General features: G+C 37.6%; 2 protein-coding genes across 3 annotated transcripts; one reads left to right on the forward strand and one right to left on the reverse strand.

The window, feature by feature from the left end:
- Positions 1-12,557: 12,557 nt before the first annotated feature.
- thnsl1 (threonine synthase like 1) lies at positions 12,558-18,671 on the reverse strand. Its single transcript, XM_030122730.1, is given in 4 exon segments — positions 12,558-13,588; positions 15,107-16,332; positions 16,335-16,509; positions 18,564-18,671. Coding segments are annotated over 3 exon segments (2,175 nt in total). The 5' UTR covers positions 16,480-16,509; positions 18,564-18,671; the 3' UTR covers positions 12,558-12,784.
- Positions 18,672-19,314: 643 nt separating this feature from the next.
- On the forward strand, positions 19,315-24,216 carry enkur (enkurin, TRPC channel interacting protein). 2 transcript variants are annotated; one of them, XM_030123527.1, is made up of 6 exons: positions 19,315-19,508; positions 19,884-20,011; positions 21,372-21,582; positions 21,749-21,895; positions 22,070-22,257; positions 24,128-24,216. In XM_030123527.1, the coding sequence occupies exons 3-5, from the start codon at positions 21,439-21,441 to the stop codon at positions 22,241-22,243; spliced, it is 465 nt and encodes a 154-aa protein (XP_029979387.1). In that variant the 5' UTR covers positions 19,315-19,508; positions 19,884-20,011; positions 21,372-21,438; the 3' UTR covers positions 22,244-22,257; positions 24,128-24,216. The 2 variants fall into 2 exon arrangements, with proteins under 2 accessions (XP_029979387.1, XP_029979388.1); XM_030123528.1 differs by lacking the exon at positions 24,128-24,216 and having other exon boundaries at positions 19,315-19,509; positions 19,879-20,032; positions 21,383-21,582; positions 22,070-22,618.
- Positions 24,217-25,839: the final 1,623 nt, after the last annotated feature.

Raw genomic sequence — 25,839 nt, forward strand, 5'->3', positions numbered from 1 at the left:
TGCCAGTGAAGGAGGTTGTCATTCAGCTGTTTTCCATAACTGGGGCCTGGAGTCTTTCCAAGTTGACGCTGAGCAAAGATGTGGTTCGCACCGGACGTGTTGCCAGTTCATCCTTTTTGAGCAATACATATTGAATTCATTTTGTTATTGCTAGCGTACATGGCAATTGCTATTTTGTCTTGATCACCTTTGTTACCTCTGCCAAGCGTAACAGTAGAGGTTACATTTTCATCTTCTGTTTGTTTGTTTGTTTGTCTGTTAGCAAGATAACTCAAAAAGTTATGGACAGATTTTCATGAAATTTTCAAGAAGTGTTGAAACTGGCACAAGGAAAAACTGAATACATTTTGGTGGTGATGGGGGGGGATTTTTTGTTTGTTCATCTGTCTGTTAACAAGATAACTCAAAAAGTTAAGGATGGATTTGGATGTAATTTTCAGGAAATGTTGATACTGGCATAAGGAACAAATGATTAAATTTTGGTGGTGATGGGGGTGGGGGGACTGATCTGCCTTGGCGGAGGTTTGCGCTCTCCGAGTGCTTTTCTAGTTTATTAATTTATTTGTTCTGCCATTAGTTTCTTGTACACAAAGGATGTTTGATTTTTTTCTTCTGCTCAAAACAAATGAATAAATGAATGAATGATCGCGTAGATGACATACAGATGAACGGTTTACTTTCACATTCACTCTACTGGCAAATTACAGCAACCAATTAACCCATTAAGGTGCATTTTACATTTAATAACTGATATCAAAATGCCCATTGCACGATTCCACAGCTGTCAGTTGTACCTTTTGCACTCACTGCTGTATGACACACTGAGTGTTTCTGTATATAGAATGAAGTGAATGAGTGAATAAGGAAATTATTTCAGGCGAAAAGCTCTATCTCAGCATCTTGTTTCATACATGGGATGGTATGTTGTTGTGGCAATTTGGCAGTCTTAATGGAAATCTGCACTCTGGGGAGTTTCTAGTTATGATGTAGGTTACAACATTTTCATCTATTTTCACTTCAAACTGCCTTTTCTGCAGCCATTCCCATGAAAACTAAATATAAATTCATATAGTTTCGCTTTCAACTTTGTTTACTCTTTCTTTTGCTCCACATTGATGCTGGCAAAATAGTAATAGGGCAAGAAAAACTGAACGTTCATGCTTTATGCTGCTGCTTTTCTGTTTGCATATACATAGTGTGCTTTATCTGTACAGCAGGTGCTCATATACAGTCAGCGTGACTCCTGGGTTCAGTCTATTTTAAGAAGCAGCATTGTGTGAATGACACATTCATTCACACAGTTTCATGCACTAATAATCTGAGACCAAGGTAAAGTAATCCACAGTGTTTAATACATGTTACTCATACAGTCATCTTATAGCATATGTTACAGAGGAGTATATTCAGTTATTTAGTGCAATCTAGTGAATCAACATGCATCTGTTAAAGCGGAAGGAGACTGTGGTGGGTACACACAGCTTGAAACAGGAGTCAGACAGGGGTAATTAGTTTGTTATAATGATATTTAAAGGATTGGAGAAGGAAAGATGGTTTCGTGCTGGAGGATTCAATGTCACAATATAGACAATAACAAGTTGAACTAGAAAAGCACTCGGAGAGCACAGACCTCCGCCAAGGCAGATCACCCCCCCCCCATCCCCCCAATTACCACCAAAATTTAATCATGTGTTCCTTGTGCCAGTATCAGCATTTCCTGAAAATTTCATCAAAATCCTTCCATAACTTTTTGAGTTATCTTGCTAACAGACAAACCCCAATGAAAACATAACCTCCTTGGCAGAAGTAATAAGTGTAGGACATGCAGAAACTAAAATTTTTAACCCATAAAGTGCAAGAAGACAAAATGTTTAGTATTTTATAAGATGAATCTGAGACATTCTCTGACAGTGGAAGGTAAACCATCCAACAACTTTCCTCCTTCAGTTAAGGATTCCAGATGTGAGGGGAACATTAAAAGAGGGATCATCTTCACAAAATCTGTTTTCTGAATTGGATGACATTTTGACAAATGAGCATGAGAGCCAGGTTACATGTACTGAACTGGAATATCTACCCTGTGTTCATTTAGGTCTTTAACATCAAAAACTATCTGGAAAGCTGTGAAGCACAGTTTCCAAGGAGAATGATAAGAATTTCCTGGGTAAAGACAACAACAAGGATGTGCTTAGGAGAGCTACTTTGTGAGCCAAGAATCAAGCAGAGGAGGGTTTTAGATCATGTGATGTGGAAGGAGGAGTTGGAGAGTTTGCTGCTGGTAATAAAGAAAAAGGGGAGGAGGAGCAGAGGAAGGAGAAGAAGAGTATGTCTAGTCTGAATGAATGATGTGAGTAAAAGGGGCGGAAAACATTTAGAGTTTGACATATTGGAAAAAGCTGAAAACAGAGAACTGTAGTGTAACATGACCCCCCCCAGTCAAACAATATGTCACAGTGAAATGTATTTAACTTGACATGTCCTTTGACCTGGGAAATCCTGCCTTGAACATCTAGTGGTGCAACCCTTCATGATATGTTCAGTAACTCTGAACCCCCAAATATCCTTCCATGGGATAATTACTGCAGTGATTAATATGTTTCATCTACAGGTTCTTTAACCCTTTAACTAGCTGGGTTATTGACCCTTTGCACGTTACGTCACGCTCTCTTCGCGCCGCAAGCGAGCACCATGACAGACGGCGGAAGTGCCGGACTGCACACTGGACGGCAAACAGGTTAATATTGAATTTGATCTGAACTTTCTCCCTTTTGTTTGTTTTTAACCCTGCTTTACACGTACAGTGGTCGCACACAACAGTTCCATCCTTCTTCACAGACACCCATGGTTTCAGCTGGTTCCAGACAGAGCCTGGATATGATGGACCATATATTACAGATAGAACCGGCTCTGTTTGTGTCCATAGCACATTAGCTCCACCAAAACGCTAGCTAGGAGACTAGACTGGGTTAACTACTATGAGCCACTATGTTCCAGTGGCTGTCATAAGTAGCCTTCAATATTAGCTCTGTTGTAGTGTCTGCCTTTGTACCAGCTACTCTACGTTATATGTCCTACTGTTATTGTCATTATGCTGTTCCATATGTTCTAGTGGTGGAACTGTGCATATGACTGTGTGTAGATAGTAGAAAGGCAGACACTTCAACAACAGAGCTAATACTGTAGGCTACTTATGACAAACACTAACATTGTTGCACAATGTTAGTTCATTAGAGCTGCTTTTGGTTACAGTCTATTTGAGTTTTGATGGCATGCTGGGGGAAACATGCTAAAAACATACACAGCTAACATTAGCTGCATCTTTCCTTCCATTATAAGATACATTCCTCGGACGTGAGCGCAGTACAGCGACTCTGTAATCTAACCTGAGACTAAGAACTGGTATCATCCAGACTTTTGTATGCTTTTAGATCAGCACCTGTGTATGGGGACACTCCATTTAGAACCAAATAGGACAGATCGTGTGCTTTAAACTCCGGTAGACTGGAGGATTTTGCTAGATCCATAAACACATCAGGAGGCAGAAGGTATGTGTCGGTAGCTAGCTAGTGATACTAGCTTCTCCAAGTAGCGCTCTTTGTGCCGTCCAGTAAGGCGAGTCACTTCACAGGACAACTCCAAAACATTATTTTCAGTGCTGGTAGACATAATCTGTTGCTCATTCGTTTGTTTGTTGTGTTGCTTTTGCCGTCCACTGCACTCCTAGTCACGTGATAACTATGGCATTGGTGCAAAGGGTCAATAGCGCAAAAGTGTAATGGAAACACATTTTGCACATTTTCACACATTTGTGGTTTTGCTTAGGCCAAACGTCTCACCTATGACCCTGTGCTCAGAACAGGTGGTTCTAGTTTGTACAAGGCAATACACTCGCTTTTCTCAAGGTCATGACCAATCTGGTGCCATGAGAGGATCAAAAACATCATACAGTTCATTAAACATTGCCCGGGTCATTTGGAAATTCTGGATCCACAATTTGTTGGTGAATTCCTACAATTCTCTCCCAGAAATCCATTCTGCGTGGCCGCTGCCATAACTAAGGACTTTGCCTTGGGACGACGATATGTTCCCTTCTTCTTTTGTTTAAGACAGTCACTGGAATAGCAGTAGATATAACTGATACTACAGCACCAACACCATGGAGGTTTGTCATTAACTTCAGTGTGTCCATCTTCCTTAAACAAGTGTCTTTTGAGAACTATACAGTATTTCACAAGAATTAAAACATGTCAGACTTTATTAGAAACACACATCAGAAGCCAAACACTCTTCAATGAAAACACCTACTTTGTTGAAATTATAGAAATATCCCTTTTATTTTGTGGAAAACTGTAATGGAAACCCAACTAATGATGCAGTGAGCAGTGTCTTGTGTTTCAATGGAAAAAGGTCATGTGGTCTGATGAGTCCAGATTGATCCTGTTCCATAGTTAGATGAGAAGCAGATGAATTGATTACCCATCATGCCTAGTGCCCACAGTACAAGCCTGTGTGATCAGATGAATGCATCTCATGATCAAAGCTAAAAGTGAGCCAATGAAAAATTGTACTACATTAGTTGACCAAGCTGTTTATTGATGGATAGAATGTTTTAGTTTCTATTTGTTCCCAATGTTCTACACACATTGTAGCCATTTATCGTTAGATGTTTATCCTGTTTATGGATCTTGTAAACAGCGACAGATGTTATTCAATTGAGTACAACCACATAAAATGTTGCAACAAAATAACATTCAACATTAAGAAATATCTTAACAGAAATTCTTTCAACTGCACTGGAATGATTCAACTCATTTTTAGCTAGAGCTTTAGTATATCTAAAATTAATTTACAAGTAAATCTAAGAACTTTTGATAGGTATTCATGTGGAATTAATGTAATTATATTGAATATTTCAGTTGCATAAAGTTCATTTGATTAACTTTTTGGTTTTTTGTTCATATTTTCATTTTAAATCTACTCAAAAATGTGCACAATTTGTTTTTTTTTTTGTGGTTTTTTTTATTCTTTCAAACTGTCTGGTGTATTTTCATTGTTGGTTTTTGTTGTGACTTTCTTCCATTATTTTTTACTCAACAGAAGTATATTTGAAAGAGGAATAAATAATCTGAAGAAGATAAGAACAGGTTCCTTCTCACAACCTTGTGTAAATTAGGAGATAATAAAAACACTAATGTTAATCATGTCTATAATTCTACTTTTTTGCATCTGTTACAACAAGCGTCACCACATACACAGCAGGACTGAAGTTTGCTCTAGGGTAATATTCCATCCCTCCACGTCATACCATCCACAACAGAAGTCCAGAGATGAATCCTGTCTCTGTGACCATCAGTCGAGTCATTTAAATCCAGGTGCTGCCTCAGCAGCTGTGGTGAAGAGGAGGTAAGAAGATAAGTTTCATAGATCTCCAGGATTGCTTATGACTGCAGTTGTTAAAATAGATGGAAAGTCAGGCTCGATTTGACAAAGCACTCTGCTAGCATGCCCTCTGATCTGGATCACTGTCTGTCTGTCTTTGCCAGAACTGAACGCTGAGACTTTGCTTTACTTTTTGGTTGTGTGAAAAACTCTGACATGTTACATATCGTTTTCCTGTGCATAAAGTAAGATCCAAATAGATTTTTACCAGTTTGATATAGAAAATATGGACTGACAGCACAGAGCCCAGCCTAAACAATCCAAACAAAACTGCTAACATGGTCTTTTTGCAATTCTTATTAAAAAAAATTATTCTGTATATGTTTTACAACTGGGTTAAATCTTAAAGTTAACCCATAAAGACCGTTGCAGACTGTTCTGCAAGTTGAATTTTTTTTCGATCCATTTAACCTTTCTTGAGCAATTTATCACCATTTATTATAATATTATCCTCTGTATTTTGCATTTCTTCAATAAAATCAGGTATTTTCCTATATTTAACTCACTGATCATGTAGATGTTGATAAAAACTCAGATTAAAGTTAAATGTCATAATATCAAAAACAGAGAAAAAGGAAGAAAATGTCAAATTTTCAACAAAATGTATTATTAACTGAACATAAACCCAGTGTCTCCATCCACTGTCATTGATCTAACTCCATGGGTTTTACTAGTGAATCAGTGTTGTAGAAGATGACGGTGTTTCCACGTTCACTACGAAGCCTCCGAACATCCAAATGGGTCATATCTGATGACCATGAAAAGATGACAAACTGTATTTTACACCAATTATTTACATGGGTTTATAGGATTAGTGGATCAGAGTTTTTAAAAATTTTTATATTGGTAGATGATTTTGGTCACCAGTGGATGTTTGGGCCTTTATGGGTTAATATATGCTATCTTATTTTCTGAGATGGAATGAGTAAAAATTAGTTTGCTAGTTATATTAACCTGTTTAACCCTGACCATATTTTCAAAGGAAAAACACCAAAAAAGACATACCCAAAGTAAATGAAGAATTACTCCACAATAATAAGGTTCATATGGATATTCTTGGTGTCTATGGGCATTTAGAGACCTCACAGAATCTATTCCCATTGTCTAAAATATTGTATCTATTCCTATGCCTGAGTAAACTGTAACAAACTAAAAGAGAAATTAGAATTTTTTTATCCTCACCTGTTTTTTTCCGGCTGGATTGACGATGATATGCATAAATTAATTGTTCGTGTCAGAGATTTTTAATAGCATATATTTCACCCCACAAAGATTAAAAATCATGTTTGAACATTAAAGTTTGCACTAAAATACACTTTTGATGTACTTTTATTAACATTAGGGTCTAAACTTTGAGCAAAAGTTGAAAAAAACATCCATTGTCCTGATTTATTATATTTTTATAGTAGATGAATATTAATATAATTTTTTCGGCCCACGGGTGGGCTGATCGGGCTAAAGAGTCGATGTTCTTGATGATGCCTGTAATTGATGCAGTTTTTTGCACAAGTTTGAAGTTCAGGACCAGTTAAAAATGTAGAAATATGAGATTGATTTTCAGGTTGTATTTCCAACCGAATACACCAGGTCATTACATTAACCCAGTCTTTGGTTGAATCTGTCTAAACCAGGTATAATCCAGCTTCGACCTTGGCCTTGAACCCAGAGTTTGACTTATAAAGTGATGATATACTTTTCTTTCTTTCTCATTAAAAAGACCAGCCATAAAGATATCTAATACAGATTTTTTTTTATTAGATATCTTATAATTAGAAATCTTATTTCTTATTAGAATAACGTCTGACCCCAGCATGATTACGTCAAAAAAGTAAAAAAAAAAAAAAGTCAAAAGTTAATCCATATCAGAAATGCCTCTGTTTCAGGTAATAAAGATAAGTCTCACTCTACCGTAATCCTATGACTTTAGCAGGGAATTCAAACATGTCACAAAGCTTTATTAACACAATGGTATTTAAGTTTTCAACAGTGATAGTAGTGACACTATAACCCAAATAATCAATAAAAAGAGAAAATATCAATCCAAGTCATTCATACTGGGAGATTTTTCTTAATACCACCATTCAAGAGAGAAAGAGAGAGAGAGAGAGAGAGAGAGAGGGAGGATGGGAGCCGTTTTTGACAGAGCAGTTTTAAATGTGAGCTGTACGATGGTGAAAAAGGCCATGAACGGTGTGACTCAGACAGCTTTCTACCTTACTGAAGCCTAGTTAATGAGTCATTGGACACTGACAGGAGGATTGTGAGAGCTACTCCAACTTCACCTGGTAATTACTGGCCTGAAAACCTCACACAGATCTCTTCATTCACTGGATTTTAATGTCAAGCTTGGAACTCCAGTGGTTACAATTATTATTCATTTAATGTATTTATTGATCCTCGTGTCTTTATGGAATTGCTGTGGACCTGAAGTGATATTCATGAAATAAACACTGCATACATGCCCTGTTACAGTACAGTACAGTATCTCACTGCAGATATTGACTGTATCGCACTTTACACTAGTTCATTTAACCTTCTGATTGAGCCGGTAATTAATAAGACCATATACTGTTTCTGAAATGCTGGCACCAGTGTTTCCATATGGCAACGTCCAAGAGGTAGACATCACCATCTAGTGGACCACGGCTCTATATAAAATGATGCAAAGAACTGTTCCATAATGAAGGCTTCTTAAAGGTACAGTGTGTGGGATTTTCTTAGTGTTCTTTCCAATAACCAATTTACTTATTGATTAAAATAAAAAAAAAATAGTATCCAATCAGTCAAAAAAAACAATTTATTCAATTACATTCAACCTAGAAAAACCCTTTTAAATATACATAGTGCGGGTACTGCTTGCTGGACGCCGCTGTGATAGACACCATTTTTTTCCCTACATGAGCCGACAGAGGACAAAATTCGAAGTAGGCGCCTGCAGAATGGGGTGAACTTCTCCATTGGTTGTCATGGCAGCTGGCGGTAGAAAAGGGTGGCGATGTAACCCCTATGTAACATTTCGAGGAGAAGAAGGAGAAGAAGACTGAATAAAAGTGAAGTCTGAATGAAAGTAGTGATGGGAATTTCAGCTCTTCTCAGTGATCCGGTACATTTGGCTCAGTTCACCTAGAAGAGCCGGCTCTCAAACGGCTCTTCATTTTACCACTTTCCCCCTTTGTAATTTAGTCAAATTTTGCGCTGTTTTGACTTGTGATATGTGTACACATAACTTAACCCAGTGTTTTTCAACCTTGGGTTCAGGACCCCTCATGGGGTCACCTGAAATTTCTAGTAATTGATAAAAAGAAAAATTTACTAACAAAAAATACACTGAACAAAAATATAAACACACCACTTTTGTTTTTGCTCCCATTTTTCATGAGCTGAACTCAAAGATCTAAAACTTTTTCTGTGTACACACAAGGTTTATTTCTCTCAAATATTGTTCACAAATCTGTCTAAATTTGTGTTAGTGAACACTTCTTCTTTGCTGAGATAATCCATCCACCTCACAGGTGTGGCATATCAAGATGCTGATTAGACAGCATGATTTTTGCACAGGTGTGCCTTAGGCTGGCCACAATAAAAGGCCACTCCAAAATGTGCAGTTTTATCACACAGCACAATACCACAGATGTCACAAGTTTTGATGGAATATGCAATTGGCATGCTGACTTCAGGAATCTCCACCAGAGCTTTTGCCTGTGAATTGAATGTTCATTTCTCTACCATAAGCCATCTCCAAAGCTGTTTCAGAGAATTCATGTAGAAGACTGTGCGAGGAAAATGGGGGTCACACCAAATACTGACTGGCTTTCTGACCCCCCTGGACCACCCAATAAAGTAAAACTGCACATTTTAGAGTGGCCTTTTATTGTGGCCAGCCTAAGTCACACCTGTGCAATAATCCTACTGTCTAATCAGCATCTTGATATGCCACACCTGTGAGGTGGATGGATTATCTCAGCAAAGGACAAAGGAGAAGTGCTCACTAACACAGATTTAGACAAATTTATGAACAATACTTGAGAGAAATAGGCCTTTTGTGTACATAGAAAAAGTTTTAGATCTTTGAGTTCAGCTCATGAAAAATGGGAGCAAAAACAAAAGTGGTGCGTTTATATTTTTGTTCAGTGTATATGGTGAGTTGAGAGAGACAATCCCAATACATAAAAGACATGACAAACTGAAGCACTGTGGTACTGTTTATCTTTCAAATGTTCATTGTGGTCAGTTTCAGATGCTGCAGCTCTTTCATAATTCATAGTTTGAGTTATTGTTTGTTCAGTATTGATTGTCAGCCTTGTAAATCCAAGTTGGACTGACTGTACATATCCTGACCAAGGAAAATAAAATTCTCACTTTGTGCAGTAATCTACACCTGGCTTTTCTGCCTCCATCCATAATAATATACAGGGTGACCCAAAAAAACGGGAATTTTTGAAGTGCGTATTGGCAGACATGAGCAAGTGGCAGCACTGCGAGACAGTGACCTTGAGCAAGTAAACACACCCCCATTTTAGTAACCATGGATCAGTGGAACGGGCAACAGCGTGCGTTAGCCATAAAAATGTTTTATAAAAATGGTGATAGTTTGACAGCTGCGCAGAGGGAGTTCCGACGTTTTTACAACTTAGGAACTTAGGACGTCATGGTGCTGTTCCATCAAAACACACGATAAAATGTTGGATTAATAACTTTGAAGAGACTGGATCTGCCCTAAAGAAGAAACCAACAGGACGACCAAGAAGTGCTCGTACTCCACAGAACACTGATGTTGTACGCGAGACTGTCTTACGGAGCCCACAGCGTTCAATTTGTGTACACGACTCGACCAAGAACTCTGGATGAGTTGAAACAGAGAATTCAGGATGAAATTCATAGTATCCCAGCTGAGATGTTGCTGCGGTCAATGAGGAATCTCAACAGCAGATTTCAAGAATGCATTCGTACAGGAGGACGCCATCTACAGGAAGTAATTTTTTTAAAAATGAAAATTCCATCATTGTTTCTTAAATGGCATGTTTTAAGGTTTCAATTACTATGAATAAAATATTTTTCTTCCATCACTCTTGGTTTTATTGGATTGTTAAAAAGTTCCTGTTTTTTTGTGTCACCCTGTACATTATATAGACTAAATGCTGTCTAAAAGTAACATATTTGCAACATAGTATAGCAAACTATTACAAAATTAAAAACAAATTAATTTTATCAAAAAAAAAAAAAAAAAAAAGTCTCCGTTTGGAATGTCTGGGGTCACCAGAAATCTGTGATGTTAAAATGGGGTCACGAGCCAAAAAATGTTGGGAACCACTGACTTAGCCCGTTTCATAAATTCATTGTACTGAAGTAAAATTACATGTTCCAATATTAAACTACTGCAGCCAATTGTCTTACTGCGTTTACATACTTAACACTATGAAACCAACCAATTAACCCACCAACTTGCTTGATAAACTACTCTGTCACAAAGTAAACAGACATTTAAGAACAGTGGAGGAGCCCCACCACCTGACATCCACACACACAATGTTATTGGACTATTCAGTTCAGTATAAAGTTGTTATGAATTACTAAAATATGATAATATGTTAATATAATGTGTCATCTGTGTTTTAACATTAAAGTTAATTTGATTGTTTTATCTACAATTATTGTGCTTTGCAACTTCAGTGTCTCATTTTAGGTGAACACGACCCATTTTACCTGAAGACAGCTCATCTGAAAAATGTGGGACAGCTGATGTTTCAAAGAACCTGAACAATTATTTTTGTTTTCATCAGTTCTACACAAAAATATTTAATATCTTCCTTATTTCCTACAAAAAAACAACAATTCAGTGAAATACATTGCTTTTTGAAATTTTCCTAAGCGATTAACCAAAAAGTGGCCCAATTTAGCTGGTGTCACCCTATTCAATACCCGATATCGATACTTTAAGTGATTTTTTAAAAATTAAAATGTTACACTTAAAAAACACCACACATGACAAATATTGTACATTTAACTGATTTATTGAGCATAAACTTTGGTGGCCATTGTTTTTACCTAAGTCATTCTGACTCCAGGAAGATCGTGCCGGGTGATATGGCCAGAAATGTTACCATGATTTTCATATTTTCAGTCCATATCAATAATTATCACAATAAATGTCAAATCAATATTCTTTTTCATGAGTGAAAGTTAAAGTTCAAGAAATCTGTCTCCCTGTCTTCAATGTTGGGGTTTTTCTGCACTAAAAACAGTATTCTGGTTTGAATCTCATGTTGAAATCTCACCAGGCAGTGGAAAATGTGATGAATATAACGGTAGAGTGGTCAAACAAAATTACCATTATTATATGCTTGAGTAAAATTAATGAAAAAACAACATATCACTGAAAGATTTTGTAGTTTTTTAACGGGCCCAAGTCTACAGTGAAAACCACCAAAACTGAAATCCAAGTCCTGACCAGTGCCAGTGTGTATTGACACCCAGAAAAAATGTTGGGGCGTTGAGACCAAGACCAAAACCAGTCCAGAAACACAGAGAGGGTAGTGTAGTCTGCCTGCCTCATTTTGTTTCATACAGCTACCACTGCATTAGCATTAACATTAACTGCATTGCTACTAGCTAAATTATATGGGTTGTGTACCTAGTTGAAAACAACATAAACTAGTGCCCTGAGACATACGGTATACCCTGGTGGTTACTATGTTCAGTTAATATTCACTGAATGTCTTTGAGTGAAGGCTGAAGAGATTTCTGAAGACTTTTGTTCGAAACAGAAGGCTAATGTTAGCCAATTAGCTTAATTAGCATCACCCAACCCTCTTGGTCTTTTTGCTAAATACAGATAAAAGCTAGACTAGACCTCAGCGCTTTCAGGGACCACTGCATATTTTATACACTTTGACAGACACAGCTTCGTCTTCATAAATAGTACATTACAAACATGTAATCATCAGATTTGACAGTTATATGCTGGACTGGTCTTGAAATAATGTCCTGAGTCAAAATTTTAGTTTTTAGTTTTTATGTTTTTAGTTTTTATGTTTTATTGTGATTGATTTTACATCTGTACAGCACTTTGATTGAAAGCGCTTTACAAATAAATTATTATTATTATTATTATTATTAAAATCAGCACCCTAAAAAAGTGGTTTTAAATCCGGTCTCATAACTAAGACCAATCTCGAGTACTAGGTTACAAGACTAGTTACCAATGTTAATGAAAATAATTTATAAAACATGTATATTATGCTAGTGACAATCACTGCAAGATAAAATTGTGTTGCAAAATTATTTCTTTTTGAAGCGTTTAATAATGTTAGTTATTTATTCATAAATTTTGATTGACATTAGCAAAATCCTACAGAACCTTTAAGAAAGAGTCCTGTATCATACTCTCCACCTGTTCCACCATCACACTGTAATCTGCCTCACAAACATTGTGTCCCTTTGTGCTGTTTGCCTCCAGACATTTCATCAGGTCCCTGTGCATTTCTGGTCTGGATGCAGCAGATTCCAGCTTCTTCAGCTGCTCAAGTGGATCCTCTGGAATACTGTGGATTTGTAGAGCTTTGAACACAGCGGGGGTAAATTTCCCATAGTGCGCAGTGGAACAAACCACCAACGGACATGAACCGTCCTGCAGGCTGTCAGCCACGACTTTAGCCACGGCAGTGTGTGTGTCCATGACGTAGCCGGTCTCTGTGTAAATGGTCTGGATGGCGGCCAAACAGTCATCCTCAGAGCACCAGCCAGCCAGCACATCCTGCTGGATCTTGCCAAGAAGAGGCTGGGGAACCTGAAAGTGCTGCCGGCTGTCTAAGCTTGTGAATAGGTCCTTGACAAGATGACTGTCTCCATTTGATACATGGTAGATAAACCTCTCCAGGTTGGAGGATTTCAGGATATCTATGGCCGGGGAGTGGGAGAGCATCAGAGGCCGTCCTCGGAGATCGTACATACCGGTATTGATAAAGTCTGTGATGATGCGGTTGTGATTAGAGGCACAGATGATTTTTCTTATTGGGATGCCCATTTGCTTGGCATACACAGCTGACATGGCATTGCCAAAGTTACCAGTAGGGATGCAAACATCAATGGGTTCACCAAACCTGATAACACCACCTCTGCACAGATCCAGATAGGAGGAAGTATGGTACACCACCTGCAAGAGGACGGAGGGTTAAAAACAAAAGGCTAAGTTCATTCAGATGCATCCATTATCCCTGACATCCCTAACATGTTCTCTCTGTTACTAGCGACCCACAATTAGTGAATGATTTTGAGTAAGTGACACCTGATTCAGATTCATTAAATAAACCCAGATTCAGAATACTTTATTAATCCAAGAAGTCCCAGAGGAAATAGTGTGTTGTTGCTCCATACTAGTATAAGAAAAAGTAGCAGCATACCTGAGTGTAGAATGCAGTGGCTATTATTTGTTTGAGTTTTTGATCATGTAAAATTTAGTTGTGCAGACAGAAATGACATCCTACACAGTAAAATGGTAAGAAGAAAAAAGGATCTGCACAACACAGTGATTTCACACATAACACATAGGAAACATGCTTTCTGAGCTTACAGAGTGTTTTCAGAGGATGATGAGGGTGAATGGACTTGAGTTTTTTTTCTACCTTAATTAATCTACACACATTCAGACAACAGTAGCAATTTGGAGTTCAGTGTCTTGTCCATGGACACTTTAACACACAGATAGGAGCTGGGGATCAAAACACCAACCTTTCAGTTTGAGTGATTGACATGTTCTACCTCCTGAACCACAGCTGTCCCTTTGTTCTACAGGGTATTTATACAATACTTTGACATGACAGAGAACACCATTTTGTGGTTAACCATCCTGTTATTATATTATATTATATTATATTATATTATATTATATTATATTATATTATATTATATTATATTATATTATATTATACTATATTATATTATATCTTCCTGACACCCAGGAAAGTGAAAGTTTTAGCTTTTTTACATTAAACAATTGTCTTAATTGGAAACTGCATAATGCAACAATTTTTTCAGATACATTTTTAAAAATATTTTTATTTATTTTAGAATATAATGGAATGTCTGTTGCAATGGACGGCATTTTTTAAGTAAAACTGTCAAACTTTTGTCCCCTTCATAGGACAAAAATGCATTACTGGGTCTCAGGAGGATATTATATTATATTATATTATATTATATTATATTATATTATATTATATTATGTGAAATATAGAGTTATGGCTAAAACTGTGTTCTGTGAGCTCACAGTGACCCTGACCTTTGACCTTAGGCCACCAAACTCTATTCAGTTCATCCTTGAGTTTCAGTGAATGTTCCCATTTCAGCTAACAAGAACTTTTATTTTACTTAACATATAAAACAGAAAAAATTGGGTTTATTTTCTTAACTACATGGCCAAAAAAATCACAATGAAAACACTGAACACAAATAAGATGAAACTAAAATGTTTTGTATTCAGTGCCATTATAATAAGCCACAAACCAACAGTATGTAAAGGCTATGTAATGCAATATAACATAATAAAATTGTTTTTTTTAAACGAGTACTGCTTGCTCTATCAAGAGTACAGTTTTCTTTTCAGAATGTAAAGAATCAGTCAGTCATGTGTAGGAGATAATCTTGTGTTGTTTTTACTGAGTGATCGCCTCACCTGTGGTAACAGCCGTGCCCAGTTGATGGAGTTGGCGGTGCTGAGGACGGTGCCGTACTCCACAGCCAGGTGTCCAGTCAGTCCAGACTCTCCAAACATCCTCTTTATACTTCTCTGACAGAAGTCAAAGTCTGAGTGGATGCTGACGGCCCTGGCATTGCCTTCCCATGAGCTCGTCATCTGGAGCTTCTGGATATCGCTCACACCATCTTCAGGGAAAAACACCAGCACGCCGGTCCTGTGTGTGTCTGCACCGCTGAGCCTGCTGAAGCCGCTGAGCACAGCGCTGCCGGTGTCTCCAGATGTGGCGACCAGGATGAGGTAGTTGCACATGGGAGGGAGGCAGTACGCAAAGAGCTGGGGCATCAGCTGCAATGCCAGGTCCTTAAATGAGGCTGTGGGGCCATGGAAAAGCTCCTGAATGTACTGATTGTGGATCAGGTGTTTTACAGGTGCAATTGCCTCACTGGAGAAGTTTGACCCATAAGCCTTGAATATCATTGACCTGAGATCCAAAGTACAGACATCCGCTGAGTGGATGCATTTTTCTAATAGAACTAAAGCTCGCTCTTGGTATGACATGTCTACTAGTCTGAGCCATTCTCCAGCATCAACCTTTGGGAAGCCATTTTTAGGCACATAAAGGCCTCCATCTGGGGCCAAACCTTCAACTACCACATCACTAAAGTACGTGCTCTGACTGGACGATCCTGTGGTGTCACTCCTTGTTGAAGTGAAGGTTTCTCTGTCATGGTTCTGATATCTTTCCAAAGCCTTTAACACCTTTTCAGCAACTTCCTCCACTGTGTCCCCCATTCCACACAGAACCCGGACATCCAGCCACTTCTCATAAAACTGTTTCCTATAACACAGTATGTCCCTCATGGGCACCCCCGCCTCCTGGCCCACTATCCTGTTCACCTTCATCCTGGTGAGTCTCTCAATGATGTCCTCACTGTCCACATCCAGGTAAATAACCAGTCCACTCTGTCTGACATGCTGCATTGCAGTGGTGTGAAGAGGGTTGGAGCCAGTCAGGGAGATGACGCACCCAGAAGTGGAGAAGTTACACAAAGCTTCACCTTCCTCCTCCAGGAAACGCTGTCCTCCGAGCGCTGCTAGTTTTGCAGCAACAGGCATCTTCCATGTAGGCTCCAAAACATCATCATCAACGTCAATGGCAGGCAGTCCCAGTCTCTGAGCCACTATCCTCCCCACTGTTGTCTTCCTGCTCCTGGGGGACCCATGAGCACAATGTTCCTGTCCCCCAACAGGGACACTCTGGTGGACAGACATAGTTTTGATGATGAAGCGAGACTCAGGTGGAGCCTGACAGCTCTGAGTCCAAGGTGGCGCAGAGTCAGCAGAGCCATGTGGGAATGAAGGGACAGTTGTTTATTCTCCTGCAAAACAGAGACAGTGGTTGCAGAAAGTATGCAGTGCAAGGTTACTATCATAATGAAAACAAATGAACAAAAAAATAGACGTGAAAAAAATAATTACAAACAAATAAAGAAAAAGCAACAGAGAGAAATAGAGAAAATGTCTTTTTTCATGTTTGCCAATATATTTAATACAAATTTCTGATATTTTGCCTAGGTATGAAAAATATGTTACAATTACAGCAACAGCCAAGATATTTATTGCAATATGATTTCATATAATGATAAATATCATTACCATAATATTATTTCTGTCTTTAATTTCATTAAATTCTCAGCTAAAACAAATGTTTCAAAAATTTTGCTTTATATATTTTAGACATGTTGATAATTGACCTCTAACTCTTTAACAACCCACTGCTTGGTAAGCATTTGTCATGTTCTGATCAAAAAGAACAGTTAAAAATCACAGACGCTTGTTGTTTTCATCTGGTTGTGTCATTTCCATTTGATGAATAAGAATTCAGTTACAGAGTACAAATGAACATGAAAAATCTGAGAATAGTTAATATGTATTTCCTACATCCTGTATAAGATTTTACACCTTTCATAAATAGTTGACCCACCCCCATCTTCATCAATGGTAACTGTGTGGAAGTAGTGCACAGTTATAAATTTCTCAGCACACACATCACGGATCACCTCTCCTGGACTACAAACACCACAGCCATCATTAAAAAAGGCCCAGCAACGCCTCCACTTCCTACAGATCCTTAAAAGAAACAACCTCTGCAAGAGACTACTGGTGACCTTTTACCGCTCTGCTGTTGAAAGCATTTTAACTTACTGTATCAAAGCATGGTATGCAGGCTGCTCTGTAGCAGACAAAACAGAGGATTATAAGATCTGCAGAAAAAATCATTGGCTGCCCTCTTCCCCCACTTCAGGACATTGCAAACTCCCGTTACTACACAAGAGCCAGGAACATCAGCGCAGACACTTCCCACCCCGGTCATCACCACTTCACTCTTCTGCCGTCAGGGAACGATACAGGTCAATCAGATCACATACCACCAGACTCATTAACAGTTTTTTCCCAAAAGCCATCCACTCTCTAAACCACCAACACACAACATAGTCACCAGCATTTTAAAATCCAAGCAAGAGGACTTTTATACGGATGCACTTTTATAAAGTATTTTAATTTATATAGTTGCACTTTTATATAGAACTATTTTAATACTGATGTGTTTGTTGTGCTTGATGAATGTATTTATGAGTGGGAAGAGTGTAGTTTGAATGTTATTTGTGTTTTTTATATGGGGGGGCACGTGCAATTTCATTGTATTCACTATGCAATGATAATAAAGCTTCTATTCTATTCTAGTTTCATAAGCAAATAACATCAGGCTTTTTCAGGTTTCACTCAGGACCGAAAATCAGCATCTAAACTGGAAATAAAAAATGATTTCACATTTACAATAACAACAAAACAGAAACAAATGAAACTTGAAACACTTTAACCCTTGCAGACCTTGAATCATTTTTCTGGTATCTTCCAAATTATTTGTTTTTACATTTACATCTTTGTGATTTATGACTGATTTATAATATAACCAGCTACATTTTGGCATTTTTCAATAAAAAGCAGGTATTTTCCTATATTTTATTTCTCGATCATCTAGATGTTAATAGAAAGTCGCAGTAAATCAACCAAATACTCAAAACTGAAAACTAATTGATTGATATTATCAACATAAAAACAAGTATCTACAACCACTGTCATGTTATACTATGGAGTCAGTGTTGCAGATGATGGAGCCTCTGAACGTCCACATAAAACATATCCTACATCACTGAAAAGCTGAGAGACTGCAATTTAATTGAATCATTTCAATGCATTAATAGGGTTCAAAAGTTATTATATATTGCAGCAACTGCTTTTGGTTGGCTGTTCAGGTCTTTGGTTGTTATACATGTGTACTAGTAAAACTCCTTCAATAGCTTTGCATGTGTTTTACTGCTACCGCGTTACATTTGGTCAAAGTGACAGCTTTAAATGTATTTACACTCACGATAGGACTGTAGGACTGTGTTGTCTTCCCTTTACGCCTGATGATAAAAATAACGTCTGTGAAAACCTTACTGTTTCAATCCAAACACTTTACGGGGTTACTCTGTGCACTCTGCTCCATAGTCCATGTGTTACGCACAAACAACTATGGCACGGCTGGAGGGACAAATTAATACTTCGTTAATCGAGAATTTAAATATTTTATCTGTGAATAAACCTATCTGTACGTATGAGGTGGTCACCTAACATTCTGTCTCACAATAGTTCTTAAAAATTACTGATGTGTGAAAGCAACTAAACTATGAACAAGCGTTTATGTATGAAATAACTATGCTGCATTCACGTGATACCGTGATTTAAAGTTTTAATTTAAAAAAAAAATAAAATCATGTGAAACATATGAAAACAGTAATAGAATAAGCTATTTTAGCTCTAAATCTCTGGGAAAAGTAAAAATAAATAAATAAATAATTTGTATTCCCTGATAATAAATACTAAATCGGCATGGTGCTGGTACTGCAGCATAATGTAGAATAAATATGGCAAAAGGTATAAAGAAAGTAGTTTTCTTGTTAAACGTAGTAAGTAATTTAGGGGAAATGAGGCTGTAATATGACACTCCACTAATTTTACACGAATCGAATTCAGTCAGATATTACACGGAAATATAAAATTCAGAAAAAACTTCTTTACGACTGTATGTGAATGTATCATTAGACCTCCGCAGTTGCTAGGTAACGAGGCGACAGCGTGGTAGTAAACAAATCCAGGAGTTTTTCGGTCACACAAGCTCGGCCAGTTTTCATCGTTTACCAGCTAAACTTTGAGAATTGTTCCTTGGAAAGTTTAACATGAGTTCATTCAACACGTTTGAAGTTGTACATCCACAAGAACGCATCTACAATCTCATACCGAGGGAAGAAGTACACATAGAAAAGTCGCAAAGGTATTGTAATGTAGCTAACATAATGCTAAATTACATGCTAATTCAATAGCCGAATAAGTAAAGAGTTTTAAGCTAGTCTATTATGTTTTATAACATAATGCTAAACTACATGCTAATTCAATAGCCGAATAAGTAAAGACTTTTAAAGCTAGTCTATTATGTTTTATAACATAATGCTAAACTACATGCTAATTCAATAGTCGAATAAGTAAAGACTTTTAAGCTAGTCTATTATGTTTTATAACATAATGGTAAACTACATGCTAATTCAATAGCTAAATAAGTAAAGACTTTTAAAGCTAGTCTATTATGTTTTATTCAATGTGGAAATGTTGGTCGTTGCTGTTTCTAAAGGTGAGCTTTGTCCAAATTTAGGCCAACAGTTGTTCGTGAGAAAAAAATAACAAATCCTACAATGAAGACCATGGGCCCAGCGAAAGTGGAGGTGCCATCTCCAGACAAATACCTCAAGAAACATTCCAAAGAGCCGAAACTCCCTGAAAGTGAGTTGCTTTCCTGTACCAGTATCTTACACTGGTCTACAAGTACAATGCTTCCAGAATAAAAGTAGTTAAACTTACCAAACTGAGTAACAAATAAAGAAAAATAAGTCAAAAGTGCTAGTTGGTTGTCGTTTGTGAGACACAGTCTTGAGCCAAAATGTGAATTCTGAGATGAATGAGAGAATGGGGTTTTTGTCAAAAGGAATGTTTGTCTCAGAGCTACCAGATCTACCTCAAAACAGTGTCTGCACATGGCAGTACATTCACTTTTCAGGTTCTCTTAGTAGAACATTTACAAATTCATTGTAAAATGTACATAACCAACATATATGTGTAATAACACACCATCATACTTATTGAAAACATGAGCTAACCAGCACTTTTGTCATTTGTTTTCTGATTCATTTATTAGAGTATGTAGTGTGACACACAATGTATGGTCACATTTATGTTTTGTTTACTTTTGGGATGTTATTCTTCAAAGAAATGTTTTACATAGATTAAAATGGTTGAATTATATGTTGTGGGTTACAAAGACTATAAAAACAATGTTAAAATTGTGTGGTCGTTATTCTCAGCCCTGTCGCTAGGGGGCAGCTCTTCTCCAAAGGACCCCTATTGTTGCATGGACTTTCTTGATTTTGTCATTCTGCTGAGTGGGGCTGAACTGAGAACAAGCAAAACGTCACCACCTCATTATTTGTTATTATTAGTATTTGTTAACAGGTTGGTGAAAAAATCAAGTTGGAGGGGAGAAAAAGTCATGAAAAGTATATTTCACTTGATGTTAAAATCTATTTACATTTCATCGATAAGGTTATTATTAGATATTTTATTCTTTGTTCAAGCACTTTTAAAATATTAACTCAAGCCACCCACTGAAGCACTATTATTTTACCTTGTCAACTGTAGCATTATGCTAGTTTATGGATATGATAAATTTCTTAGGAATGAGGATTTATTATTATTTTGGCTTATGATGAAAACAAATGTGGAAAAACTAAAAGTGATTTTAATAACATGTTGACTGACTTGAAGAAAAGATAACAGATAAGATACAGAGTCAAAGAAAATAACACTTCTTAATAAGATTCTGCTGAGTGAAGCTGAACTGAGAACAAGCTAAGCATCACCATCTCATTACTTCTCCTGTGTTAACAGGTTGGTGGACTCTTAAGGTCATGAAGAGAACTATTATCTGATTACCGGTCATCATCGTGAGACCTGTAACATAAGATTTAGCACATTTAATATCTGTAGCAGATATTTCTAAGAAATTATAGATAGTGTTATTGGACTTTTAACCAGTTTTAACCTGTTATTTATACACTGACTTTCTTTTGTACTTGTCATCTTGCAGATAAAAGAGAGGGTCGTATCCACGTTTTGAGAAGCCACCTGTTCCCACGAGAACAGATCATCCAACAATGGGCATTCACACCAAGAGAGACTTTATAAGGACAACCACAGTGGTCCCAAAGAAGCCTCAACCTATCAGCGTAGACACTAACAGAGGACACAAGCAGCCCCTAGAAAACTCTGGTCTTGTCCCTAAGTACATAAAGAAGAAGGTATTTTCCCATAATACATAAAAAAATATCTTAGTAACAGTTTTTAAGGTAGTTACAATTTAGACTAGAAAATGAGACAAAACATGATAATAGCTTGTACAAAAATCTGCACCCTTCCATGAGTGGAATAAGTGTGTTGTGTAATGCCCTTTGTCTGTCTCTGTAGGATTATGGAGAAGTGCCTGTGTATTTGCAACAGCGCAATGAAGAACAGCAGCGAGCTCAGGAGGCGTATGACAGCTATGTGAGAGAACAGAAGGAGCAGGGAGCCATGAAACAACTGTCTGATGAGGAACGGCAATCCATCCTGGAGGTACACAAACATGACCAAACACAATGGCAGCTTCCTATAAAATGGGAAAAGAAATACTTGGTTAACACAGGATTAATTTGATCATTTCCTTGTCTGAATATCTGACTCTGAATCCTAACATTTACAGTGTTAAGATGACTTTATTGTCACATGAATTTTCTGTTGACTCCACAGAGACTGAAGGCAAACTGGGATAAGCTGCATCACGAGTACCAGAGTCTATCGCTTGTCACAGACATGTTGTCAAAGAAGGCTCACAAAGAGCGACTCGAAGCGGCAATGAAGCAGCTGGAGACTGACATCGAGTTCTTCGAGAGGTTCAAAATACTCTACGTTCCCAATAAATAGGTCATGAAACCTCCTGGACCTTGGTCAAGTGGTGTGACGACGACTATACTGTACTATACTGTACAAAGTGGAAGGACATTGAGAAGGCAGTGGCAGATATTCCAACCCAGGCCTTGATTAGCAACATTAAATTAATGAAGTCACTACAAAACATGATTGACCCGATAAGTTTGCACACATTGAATATGGTTTGATTGATCAAGCAACACAAATTAGAGAGAAATTTAAAATGGCTAAGTTGGTTGTATATGATGATAGATTTAAACCCAAACTTTAGTGACCATAATCAGGGACTGGGATAGGAAAGGGCTCCAGTCATGTGTAAATTAACAACAGAATGGGAGGGTAATGAACTTCTAAGAGTTAAAAATGAGATACGGACAGGGTTGTGATTTGTCAAAAAAACAGAGGGGGATGTTTTGTTTTTTTTGTCGGGGGGGGGGGGGCAGCACTTCTATACATGTGGGTATGGTCCATAACTAACATGGCGTGGAAACAAAAGTGGAACTTTTACATACTTTCAACATCCAACTTCCTGGGTCCTACTCCTGTTATGGACAAAATTTTCACAACTTCTAACCTGTATCGACTGGGACCCCCTCCATGCTCTGTGGGCCCCCACAAATGCTGGGCCCCATGAATTTGTCACGTTCACCTCCCTCCCTTATGCACCCCCGTGCCATGAGGAAATTTTGTGAATTCTGAGACTGCCGATACTTCGGTTCCGGTGAACGTTAGTGCCAGTAATGTAGATAAGGAGTAAGAAAAGTGTCCACAACCTGCTGTTATTTCAGTTTGTTGGTTTTCCCCCTGAGGAAGAAATTCCGTGAGCAGAAGTAGGGATGTGAAACCAGAGGGGGGGTTGATCCCCCCAACAAATCACACCCTGGATATGGATTAGAAAACGGGGACCATTTTAGATACTTACAGTTAAGAGACTATTTTATAAAGGAAATACAAACTGTGGAAACTGTGAATGGTGTACTTGATGTAATGATCAGGACATACAATGGAACTAAACTCAAGGCAGTCTCAGTACTGAACCGACATCTGAGAGACTCAGAAGCTGCTTCTACTCTGTACATTAAAGAGAAATGAGAAAGGGAACTGAATGTAAATATTACTCTGAAAGAATGGCATGATATGTGTGCAACACAACACACAACTACAAATTCAAGAACATGGAGGGAATTTGGAGGGAAAAACCTGACCTGTTACTTTATTACACCTAAACTGAAGAGAAGATATGTGATACCCAGGGAATGTAAAGTTATGTACCTAAGTAAGAAAGTTTGAACTAAGAAAAGCCCTTGGAGAGCGCAGACCTCCGCCCAAGGCAAATCAGTGCCCCCCCCCATCACCACCAAAATTTATCATTTGTTCCTTGTGCCAGTATCAACATTTCCTGAAATTTTCCTCCAAATCCGTTCATAACTTTTTGAGTTATCTTGCACATGGACCAGACAGACAAACAAACCAACGCCGGCAAAAACATAACCTCCTTGGCGAGGTAATGAGGAACTGGTGCCAGGCTAAACCACCCACTACAATTCAGTGGCTAGAGATCATAAGAGAAGGTCTACACCATGGAGAAAAGAAACCATCGCTTAGAATTGAAGAAGTGTTCCTGTCTCTAAGTGGGAGAAAATAGTATGACACAGTTGACGATGGCTTCCAGGATTGACAGACTCGAATGTATGTATCTTATTTGGTAATATCAGTTAACCATGACTGTTATTTCCTCTGTTTTGTTTCTTTAATTAACACAACTGTTTTATTCCTCTAACTCTACAAGGAATACATGATTTGAATATGTATCTCTTTTGTTAAAATGTGAAAAAACCTCAATAAAATGTGATTATCAAAAAAAAAAAAACACCGTCTTGGACCTGATTAGATCGACTTCACTAGGATCTGTCTCACTGATCCCTGAAACAAAGCTAAAAGTCGAATCTGCAGCCATTGTTTCTTTTGTTTTCATGGTTTAGAAATGTCCAATTAAAATAAAAATAAATAAATAAATTTAAACTGAGAAACATTAATTTGTACAAAATGCGATCGTTACTTTAAAAAGGTGATGACAATTAAGTAATATTACTGAGCAAATGTAATGTTCTGAAACAATGCAAATGCATTTTCAAAATATCTGAATCAAATATGGTTTCAGACTAAAAATGAATTTAAATTTTTTGAGTCCATGCATATTTCTGCTGTTTAGGTCAAATTTACTTAGATTTCCTGTTATAGTGTTATTCATTTGTCAAGAACAATTAATCATCAACTTTTTTTGCTTTAAAAAATATTGTAAAACGAAGCCAAATGTAGAGCAACAACGACACGCAAAACACAAAATTGGGTTCAAATGAGTTAAATAAACACATTGGGCTTCATGCAACATTTCTCTAACATTTTCACTTTTTTTGTTAAGAGAAAAAAATAAGAGGAATCAACTCTGGATGCACCAAACATTCTTACCATCTGTGACGAATGTTGAATCTCACTTGATTGTTAATGGAATGGGCGTGACCAATTAGCATATGTGACCACGCCCACTGATGGAAACATGTGATCTTTCAGTGTCAGTACTGGTGTTATAGGAACAGCAGAAACACAACAGTGGAAACACACATGTGACCAACAGAGGGACGACCAGTTACAGAGACCAAAAATAATCTGACAGGTTGTTAAGGGTTAGTGATATTCTGCTGTATTTTTGCAGTTGTTCTTTTCTTTTCTCTTCTGTGTATGGGTGTGTCTTTCTCTTTTCCTCTGTCTCTTTGCAGATTGTGTTTTGAGTAAGGATGAGTTGCAGGTGTGGTGCTGGAGTCCTCTGTGCTGATTGGTTCCTGAGCAGTGGGCGGGAAAATATAAATCTGAATCACCCTACTTCCTGTGGAATCCTTTCTTCCTATCCCCATCATTTGACCAGCAACCTGTCATTTTATTTGGAGAGCTTCTTTGTGATCAGACTCAAAAAGTGGGAATCTTTTCTTTAAGTTTTCTTCTGTTTCTTGTTTAGGAGTTTAGGTAAGATGAATGTAATTTGGTTTTTCTTGGTTTATGTTGATAAGTAAGCATAGGGGCTTAAACTATTATTCTTTTTTTATTCATCTATTTATCTATTTGTGTTATTTTCATTACTTTGATTCCCTTCCTGATTTCACTTCTTTTTATGTACTTGTACGAATAAATATCTCAAATTGCAGTTTTGTTGATCATTTCTTTCGTAACTTGCTCCTTTTTGTTAAGAGACATGGAAGGAGGGGAGTCTCACATCATGTCTGTGCCTCGGTAACCCCTAGTCTGAGTGCAACACAGGTGCTCTGGTACGTCAGGTGAACATGCTACTAAAGGTGGGATCCAGTAAATCCTGTCAGATCGTCTAGGAGAGGAAAAACTATGGTACTCCATCCTGCAGGGAAAAAAAAAAGGAATGTAGGCTGTAGGCAAACAAACAGACTAACGCATATGAATGATGTATTCATCATGGTCTGAATAAAGACTGTTGGACTGATTATTATGCTCAGATTTTTTATTTCTTTTTAAATTATTTTAAATTATACATTTACATAAACACGTACTTAGACATAAGGAAC

The sequence above is a fragment of the Sphaeramia orbicularis genome, chromosome 20, assembly GCF_902148855.1.
Source record: "Sphaeramia orbicularis chromosome 20, fSphaOr1.1, whole genome shotgun sequence".
In the NCBI taxonomy this organism is placed as follows: Eukaryota; Metazoa; Chordata; class Actinopteri; order Kurtiformes; family Apogonidae; genus Sphaeramia; species Sphaeramia orbicularis.